This window comes from Phalangium opilio, unplaced genomic scaffold, assembly GCF_054372755.1.
Source record: "Phalangium opilio isolate 3A_F unplaced genomic scaffold, DU_Popi_V2 ptg000093l_1, whole genome shotgun sequence".
In the NCBI taxonomy this organism is placed as follows: Eukaryota; Metazoa; Arthropoda; class Arachnida; order Opiliones; family Phalangiidae; genus Phalangium; species Phalangium opilio.
In genome coordinates, this window is record NW_028324198.1 from 908,742 (window position 1) to 919,120 (window position 10,379).

Consider the following 10,379-nt stretch of genomic DNA (forward strand, 5'->3'; position numbering starts at 1 on the left):
GAGATCGCTCTGGGGTCGGAGATGACCGATGACGTTGTTGCGAAGAGGTAGTACTATTGCCTGGTGTGTTGAGTGGTGTTTGAGCAGTTGGTGTTCTAGATTGTTCCGAAGGTGGACTAGATATTCGTAAAGAAAGGGGAGTATGTGGTTGTGTCGGTGAGGTAGGTTGCGGGATTAACTCGTCTTGATTAGAGTTATCCTTGCGTTCGATAAGTTGGTCCTGATGTCGTCTCCATATCATGTTTTCGTTCGTATGAATTTTATAAGACACGGGCCCGGTTCGTGCTATCACGGTAGCTGGTGTCCAACCAGGCTTGGCAGTTCGATAATCTCGGGCGTATATGGTTTCTCCGACTTCAAACGGTTTGTTTGAACCACTAGCTCTACGGAGAACTTGTTTAGTTTGCTGTGATCGAACCCTATCGCTAATGTCTGGTTTAAGGAGACTGAGACGCGTTCTTAGACTGCGTTTTAAAAACATGTTGGCAGGCGTTTCCCCCGTAGTTGCGTGAGGCGTGTTGCGGTATGTCATCAGGAAATTGTCCAGTTGCTGTTGGATGGACGTTGAAGGGTGCGAGTGTTTCAAATTCCTTTTTAACGTCTGGACAAACCTCTCGGCTAAACCATTTGTGGCTGGATGGAACGGCGCAGAGAATACGTGTTTAACTCCGTTCATGGCGGTAAAATGTTCAAATTCAGTACTCGTGAAACACGGACCGTTATCACTAACGAGGCATTCTGCTAAGCCAAATCTTGGAAAGATGTTAGTCAGAGACTCTATGGTCTGCTCAGCCGTGGATGATTTCGATATGTATACTTCCGGCCATTTCGAATAGGCGTCGATAGCGACGAAAAACATGTGATTGCGGAAGGGACCAGCGTAGTCGACGTGGACCCGTTGAAATGGTCGGTCGGCGTGTATCCACGGATGGAGAGTACTCTTAGGCGGATTCTTCCGTAATGATTGGCATTCCGCACAGGATTTTACTTTGAGTTCTAAGTCTTGGTCGATGCCTTTCCAGTAGACGTAGCTACGAGCTAAAGCTTTCATATTGACTATACCGGGATGGTTTTTGTGCAGTTCGTCTAAAACTTTAGGTTGGCATTTTGTCGGAATCCGTCTCTTCCTCCTTTAATTGAGGCCATCCATTCAGAGTGAAATCGAGCACCCTGGATAGAATAGGATCTTGGCTGGTAGCTCGAGCAATGTCGAGGCTGGTTATTGGCAAGCAGCTGAGTTGGTGAAAGTTAAATAAATGGGCTCCATCTTCTATATCAGGAACCGTAACCGCGAGTGGAAGTCGCGAAAGCGCGTCTGCGTTGGCATGACGAAGTCCGGGTTTGTACTTTATGGTGAAGTGATGAGCCGCGAGCATGACGGCCCAACGTTGAAGACGTGACGCGGCGAGAATCGGAAGTCCCGAATGGTGACCAAAGATCTTCGTTAGCGGACGTTGGTCGGTATACAACGTAAAATGTCGACCATATAGGTACGAGTGGATTTTCTTAATGCCGAAGATAATAGCGAGAGCTTCTTTTTCGACTTGTGCATAGTTTTGTTCTGTTTTGGTCATTGTACGCGAAGCGTAAGCAATAGGACGTTCATCGCCTGACGGTAGGGTGTGAGCGAGAACGCAGCCGATACCATAGGGTGACGCATCGCAAGACAAAACTAGAGGCAAGGCCGGATCATAGGTTACTAGGACGTGGTCCGAAGTCAATTCGTGTTTGATGGCTTCAAAAGCGGCATTACATTCTTGGGTCCATGCCCACGGTGTATCCTTCGCCAGTAAGCGATGTATTGGGTGGAGTTTCATACTGATGTTGATAAATTTTCCATAATAATTGACCAATCCAATAAAGGAACGTAATTGCGAAACGTTAGTCGGAATAGGAGCGTTTTGTATAGCCATGATCTTCTTCGGAGTAGGAAGTAAACCTTGGGAGTCAATGATGTGACCCAAACATTCAAGAGAGTTTACAAAAAATTTACATTTTTCCCGGCGGACCTTTAATCCGTACTCTTGTAAGCGTGTTAGAACTTTATCTAAGTTGTCCAAATGAGCTTCATCGGTTTCACCTGTGACCAGGATGTTGTCTTGGAAATTGCTAGCTGAATCGAGACCGGCTAGAACTTGTTCTAGCGTTTTCTGAAAGATTGCCGGAGATGAGGCTATTCCGTAAGCGAGCCTGTTAACTTGATATAAACCCTTGGGAGTATTGATGGTCAATCGGGTTCCCTTGCTCAATTTCTCAAACATTTCTTCAATTCTGGGCATTGGATGATGGTCTACTTGCAGTACGGGATTAACGGTAACCTTATAGTCACCGCAAAGGCGAATAGAACCATTTGGTTTAACGATCGGAACTACCGGCGTAGCCCAATCACTAAATTCCACTGGTGTTATGATGTTTTCCTTTTCTAATCTTTCGAGTTCTTGATTTACCCTTGGGCGTAGAGCATAAGCAACAGTGCGAGCTTTACAGAACTTGTGCTGAGCTCCTTCCCGTAGACGAAGATGAGCTTTAAAATTAGCCAATTTTCCGATTGAGTTATTGAAAACATCTGAATGTTTTGCCAGAATGTCGTTGAGCTTTTTCGGGTATACCCCTGAATCAAGTGTGGCAATGTGGCCTTGGGAAGCAGTCAATTCCTTCCAGTTCAACTTTATTTTGCTAAGCCAGCTTCGGCCAAAAAGAGGTGTTCCTTCCCCCTCCAACACATATAAGAGTTCTTGAATTTCTTGTGATTCATAACGAACAGTGACCGGTATGACACCCAGTGGGTGCACGGTTTCTTTAGTGTAAGTGGCGAGTTTCTTCCGAGTTGGTTCCAATGGAATATGTTTGAACTTTGCGTCATATAACTGCTTTGAAAGTACAGAAACGGAGGCTCCCGTGTCCAGTTCCATGGACAGGTGCGTCCGATTGATTTCCAAGTCAATCATTATGGGATGATCCTCCCCCAGGGGTTCTGTGGTGACGGTATACAAACTACTGTGGAAGGCGTCGTCATCTTCAGGTTCAGAAACAGTTTCCATCGGCTCCGTTGCCAGCGAGTGAACATTGGGTTTCGTAGAACCAGATCGGTGCTTCTCGTGTGTGCGCGGTGTGTTCTACTTACATACTCTGCTGATGTGGCCATGTCGGTGACAGCGGTTGCATTGGGCACGTTTGAAACGGCAGGCAGAGTCAGTGTGCGTGGTCCCACCACAACGAAAACAGGCGGGGCGACCCGATGGTGAAGCGGGACGCCGATCGGAACCGGAAAACGTAGAGCGGGCGGGACGCGTAGAGCGTGGTACAGCGCGAGACTGACGAGAAGAAGCGCGGGAGGAACTGGAACGAAGCGCGTTGACGGTAGGGGCAGAAAAAGAACCATGAAGTTCGCGAGTGTCCCGAGCGGCTGTTTCCATTGAAACGGCTATGTCGACGGCTTGCTGGAAAGTTAACGTGCTCTCCGAGAGAAGACGTTTTAAAATGGCATCATTGGCCAAACCGGATATAAACTGGTCGCGTAAAGTGTCATCTAAAGTTGCGCCAAAATCGCAGCGAACTGACAAATGTTTAAGTTCGGCAACAAAAGCTGAGACGGGTTGAGACGCGGACTGGCGGCATCGGTGAAAACGGAAACGTTCCGCTACTAACAAAGGCTTAGGGCACAGGTGGCCGCCTAATATTGTCTTAAGTTCGGCAAAAGTTTTTGCTGAAGGAGCTACTGGAGCTGTGAGGCTTCGCACCAAAGAATAAGTTGTAGGGCCTAACAAAGTCAAAAAGGTAGCGACCTGTTTTGTAGCTGGAATGTCGTGGGCCACAAAAAAGAGTTCAATCCGCTCGATGTATGTTGACCAATCGCTGGAAGACGCGTCGAAAGGTTCGACGGAAGAGAGAGAGGAAGCCGCCATTTTGAGTCGTCGCCGCGGGGTGAGGGTGTGGTCGATAAACAAAGAAAATCTCCGTCGCCAGTTATTATATTTATACCTCCCTTATTTCCGAGGTAGGGTAATATAATTTAAGAGTACTATTCTGAGCCTAACTAAGTCGTGGACTAATAATTAATACTGAGGCTAATTAAGGTAGATTAACTAGTTTATTTGTTATTACATAGTAATAGTACTAAGGGGTTCTATTTATCGACAAGCATTACGTTTGCTCACCCTGGCTTCATGCGCGTGTCTCTACTACGTTCTTCTTTAGAGAGAAAGCAATAGAGGTAGATTAAAATATCTTTCCAATGAAGAGGCTGACACCATCTATCCTTAGGTTTTACAAACATAACATCAACACTTTTCAACATTATTAAATTAATAAATCTCCAAATAAAATTTTACCAAAAGTGTTTTGAGTTTTACATATAAAAAGCTACGAATCTCCAATATAGTTATCCATTCCCGCTCTCGCTTTGATTGATTAAGATAAATAACAAATAGTGTAGTCATAGAAAAAGTAGACATGAGTGAGACTAAGCAAGTGTTGAGATTCTGCGTCCGGGACGGGAAAATCTCTTTCCGTATGTTAGAAATAATTATTTTAAAATATACATTTTGTAGACGAGGGAGAGTGTTAAATGCTAAACAATATTTGTAGAATCTCGAATAAAAAGAAAATGTTGGAATGATATGTGTTACTAATTATTTTACGTAGGTTTAATGTAATTAATATTTTAAGCCCATTTTAAAATATTATCATTTGGCCATTTAAACAACCGCCTTATCTGGAAGTTCATATCTAAATATAAATAACTATCTTGTTATAGATTTATATGGTTTTCGAAACCCCACCAATTACGTCAATAAATCTAACACATTCTATCTAGATATATATATTTAAGTTAGCCATATTTAAAGGAGGTAGGAGATGGAATACATGTAAATAATGAATCTAGTTTCTCTCTTTAAATCTTTTTATTTTCTTTCTTTTTTTTTCATAAATTATATTAAAAAATATTTTTGTTATCTTTAACAATTTTTGGGATAGCAATCCACGGCACCAGAGCACATGAAAACTACATTTTTGATGTAGTAAATGCTACCCCGATAGTAATTTCATCTACTATTCATACAGTCATACAGTAGAAAACTATCGAGGTAGCATCACACGTGCTCTGGTACCCTCGACTCCGTCAAGCCTTACCCCAATACAAACAGTGTGGGGTACAGTATGCTTCGGGTAAATGGGCATATCCTTCGGTCCAAAGTTGGTCGAAATCCCATCCCCTGGGAGTAGAAAAAAAAATAAATAAATAAAAAATAAGTAAACAAAATTCAAAACGTTTTAGAAGGTAGGTGATGATAATATAATTAATATTAAATATAAATGAAGTAAACACGTTCATGGAAAACTTACGGCCAGACTATTGCCTCCTCCTCCTCCTCCTCATGATAAATCATCCACGAACCCCTCGTCCACAGACCATTCTACGTATTCGAACGGAGATGGGCTAAAATAAATAAATATTAGGATCATAAGATTTAATTGAAAATTGGCCGATAGGTTAAACCATAATATTTCATACGCTAAGCTTTAACTCGCGGTATGCTAAACTATTTATTATATATTTTAAATTAACTCACAGTATGCTAAACTATTGACTATTATATATTTTTAAATTAACTTGTTGCACGCTAAACTATTAGCCATTTTAACCAGCAGTATACTAAATGATCAACTATAGTATATTTTAAATTAACTCACAGAATGCTAAACTATTAACTATAGTACATTTTTAAATTAACTCGTTCCACGCTAAACTATTAGCCATTTTAACCAGCAGTATACTAAAGGATCAATTATAGTATATTTTAAATAAACTCGCAATACACTGAAGTATTAACTTTTATATTTTTAAGTAACTCACACGTAGACTTGGGGGCTCATGGCAGCCACTGGAGGTTCCACAACCTGACCGGGATCAGCATCATTGTGAGGGCATGGGGTGATGGCAGAGAAAGCATATCTATGGGGTGGACGCTCTTAAAAGAAAATCCAAACCCATAGAATACTCAAAACTACTACTACAATTATTCTGATCATTTTCACCAGACGTGTTAAATGTTTTAGAATGTTAGCTATTTATACTAAGGCATAGATACTCATTCATCTGAAAATGAACTTTAAGCTTATATAGCAAATTGGGAAATGGTCCATACAAATGACAAAATAAGCGAATGTGATTAACAATGTAAAAAAATGTTGCACTATTTGGTTAAAACAAACTTGAAAGCGATGATAAATAACTTAAATGTGATTACTATTGTGGTTAAGTGACTACTAGGGATGCACCGATATATCGGCCGATAAATCGGCCTATCTTTTTGATATCGGTATCGGCTTCATGAAAACCGATATTTTCGGGAGAAACTTTTAAGGTACTCAATGAATACTAAATGAAACACATCACACATTTAATCCCACAATTTAACATTTCCCTTTAAAAATGCAAGGTTTTCCACAATCTCAGTTTTATGCACTTGTTCACGACTATGAGTAAGTAATTTCCCTAGTTTCCCATACCTCCAACAAACAATCGAAGTCGACACTGACGCTCTCTAATGTGTTTTGTGTCACTAATTTACACTTTGAACTTTTCACTTGTGGTCCATAAGTTTCCTTCTAACGCTACTTCATGTTGAACAAAGAATGGAGCTGCATTTTTACAAAAACTAAGCAAGGATTTAACTTAGACCACACCATTTTTAAGGCAGGTATATGTAATATGTAGCGGTACCACATCAAACGAAAGAAATGTGACACATGTCTCTAATAAAACAAAGTAAGAACGTAAATATTCCTAAATAATGTTGATTCAATGTTTCTACTCTTGGAAACGATATTCATGGATATATAATATTTTTTATGGGCCGATAATATCGGCCGATGTATCGACTAGGAATTTCCGATATATCGTTCGACCGATATATCGGCTGTACCCATATCGGTGCATCCCTAAAAACTACTGAAATTTAAATATTTAGCTTCAAATATGAATTTCAGTGACATCAATATGAGACCCTGTAAATTTGTTGCTATTGGAGAAATTTTTAGGAAAACCAGGAACCGAACCTGCGACTTCTGTATTCACAGACCATCCAGACTATAACGCCTAAACATTCTGAGATAAGGAGGCTAAGTAACTAACTGCGAATTTCAACGACAGTATCTCACTCTTCTCTCGACAGGCTAGCTATTTTTTCCCAGAGAGAGAGGCCCACGTGTCAATTTCGTTTTAGTGCTAGGATGTATTATGTATTGATCGGCGGAACACAGCTGTTACTAAAACTACAACGGTTGTATGCGGCGTTAATATTGAATTTCAGTTTAGTGTTTAGCATTAGATTAAGTTAACTTAACTTACTGAAACAATAACTACTGATATAATTGCGTTCACTATAATGGTTTTACCTCTCCGAAAGACAATGACGTAGCGGAGAGGAATTACACCAGAGGTATTACACCGGACGTGTATGGGTAAGTCTGTCTGTGCGGTCTCCCTGTTAGAAACGTTGTTACTTCTTGATTACGTTATAAGAACTAATCAAAATATACGATAAAAACGTGTTATAAAATTTTTAATATAATAACATTGTTTCAAAATTTAACATCAACAATTTCTTAAATACCCTTGCTTACCCAAAATAATTTACCCGTATATTTTTAAATCTATTTTAATGTTTTGGAAGTAGTATCATTATAAAAGTTAAAATTTATAAAATTTAAATTAATTCAACGCTTAAAAGTAGGAAGAACCTCTTCGTCTTCGCTTGTTATCCCTAAAAATAAATTGAAAAATATTAAATACACGGTATAAATCCTGCAATTGATTATTTCTTACTCTTCCGACGCTTTGACTTCATTTCCTCCTCATCTTCAGATCTACTCTCCCATTCATCATTCGATGTAGTGGTACCCTCCTCATCTGATTCACTTCGCTCCTCCTCTTCTTCGGGTCCACTCTCAGACGACAATATCTTCGATGTGGTCACGTCACCCACCTCCTCCCCGTTACTCTTTTCCTTCGAAGAAACTGTAACATTAAATAATAAAATACATGGGTAAATAAGTTGATGCATCCAATGATCCACTAATATCTCTATGAAAACTTTTGCAATACCATTATTTTCTTCCAAGTCTTTTCCAGGGGTTCTGGGCACTTCTGAATCTCGCAAAAGACTTTCCAATTCAGTAGAATCGGAGTAGGGATCGATACCCGACTTTTGACTCAACTCTTCATTAGTTTCGGAAATAGTTTTTGTCCCCCCCCCCTTTTGTTTAATTCGAAAAGTAAATCTGTAATTTTTTTGAATTCTGTGTTAAAATCGTTTCCTTTTGAGTTCTCACCCAATTTCTTCGTTGCGTTTTTCTTCAAGTTGAATTTTGTTTAAAAATTGTATTTTATTTGAGTTGCCAGCATGTTATTTGTCTATTTTTTTAATTTCCGACAAATAATATCTTTGTTCTGTTGTAATTTTTTGTTTTCCTTTTCATACATTTCAATGGTCTGCGGTATGGTAGAATAGGTTCGAGGGTTCGTAGCTTGATCGGCCAATGTACCAGGGATAGCCGTTGCTGCAAAATATGAATCATTATGTATCACCAAGGTTAAGAAAGTATAAAACTCTTACAAGTGCTGGGTATGCTACATGATACTTGAAGTAAATCGGCGTTTCCGCAGTTTGGAAAGTCAAATTAATTAATCTTAATTAAAATTTAATTAGATTTTGGATTAACTAATTAGCCAATTGGATTTTCAATTAATCTTTTACCATCCCAATTTGTAGCTAAAAACTAATAATCGAGGAAATCACCCTTGATTCATCTATTTAAATATGAAAAAGGTGTTATTATGAGAGAATACTAGTGCTAGTAGAAAATTTCGTAAATCGTAAATCGTAACTACACCATTTCGAAATTTCGACTGTTTTCTTTTCTCGAATTAATAGCAGTGCCCATGGATTTACTGCTCAGGAGTCCATTATAGGAACTGTGGCAAGAAAATGAAGAAATGAGACAAATTTTAACATTAAGGAAGGCTCGAGGCTTGTCTCATTTTTCGAGAATAATTCACGGCTTCCGTACCCGTTTTTCAATGGCATTAAAACATTAAACTTTGCATTACCAAAGTACTAAATCCCATGGGCACTTTTAAACTTTTATGTTTACTTATGGTTTCTTTTTTACCTTCATTAGATAAATAACTAATTAGAAATTAGTAATTCTAATTAATTAGTTTGATAAATAAATGCCTAATTTCTAATTGAATTTAATTAGTTTCTACCTAATTGCTAATTATGATTCAATTAGTTGTCAGCTAATTAGCACAGCTTATAACTTCATGCGGGGATCAATTTGAATCAAGTGACCTTCAGCGGCCCATTTGGGTCGAGTGACCTTGGTGGTGTTTGGGTCAAGTGACATTAGGGGTCAATTTGTGTCAACTGAGACACACTCACAGGCAGACAGACAGACAATCAAATACGCACAGACAAACTGACAAATAAGCACAGACAGACACGCTCGGACAGACAGTCAGTCAGTGAAATTTCGTGTAGAAAGGCCAGTAAACAGCACAGACCGACCGCAAAGAGAGACCAATCAGACAGACGGATACACAGACACACAGTGACACGCACGTTCAGACAGACAGACAGACAGGCACGCAAGTATAGTCAGACAGACAGACCAGTAAACCGCACAGACAGACTAGTAAACCGCACAGACAGACACTCACGCTTGAAACTAGCATAGTTTGGAGCTCTTACTTTAGTTCATGAACTTCTCCAAAGGGATGTCTACCTTGCGTGGCGGTTTAGCGTGACTTCAATGAGACGCAAAAATTTAATAAGTCTATATTTTATGTGTTTTTTCCAAATTATATTTGTAATTTTCCTCTTTAATTAACTTTAGAGGTATTGACGCAATATCTAGACTAATTCGGGGGCCAGGAATCCGTTTAACGTAGCTTCAAGAGCATAGGACCAGCCGACAAGCTACTGAATTCAGAAAGTCGAACTTTGTGGCCACATATTTCTCATTGTTTTAAGTAACAGCTATACATACAGCTAATGGCAGCCCAGCCCACAAAACCTGAATAGATATTAACAATGACTCGTATTAGCTGTATGGATTCCTGATTAGAACAAGGCGTCCCGATGTGGCCTTAATAGTAGCCACACCGTTATCTATTTAATTAGCACATAAAGAAAAAGAAAATAACTATAAAAACCCAAAACATACAAATTCAGAACTATGCGACCCCACAGATGAAAATTCAAAAGTATCCAACCAAACAGATAAAAATTCAAAAGCATCCGACCCCACCCCACCTCACCCTCGACACTTTAGAGATAAAACTAAGCTATAAATACTCGGGGTTTCTATCA

The 10,379-nt window shown here is 39.5% G+C and overlaps 1 protein-coding gene across 1 annotated transcript; it reads right to left on the reverse strand.

Annotated features, from left to right (window-relative positions):
* Positions 1–3,116: 3,116 nt before the first annotated feature.
* LOC149640152 (uncharacterized) lies at positions 3,117–3,905 on the reverse strand. Its single transcript, XM_089850646.1, has one exon. The coding sequence runs from the start codon at positions 3,903–3,905 to the stop codon at positions 3,117–3,119; it is 789 nt and encodes a 262-aa protein (XP_089706772.1).
* Positions 3,906–10,379: the final 6,474 nt, after the last annotated feature.

Coding starts and splice junctions, on each gene's coding strand:
- LOC149640152 (XM_089850646.1), bottom strand. CDS start 3,905: ATGGCGGCTTCCTCTCTCTCTTCCGTCGAACCTTTCGACGCGTCTTCC.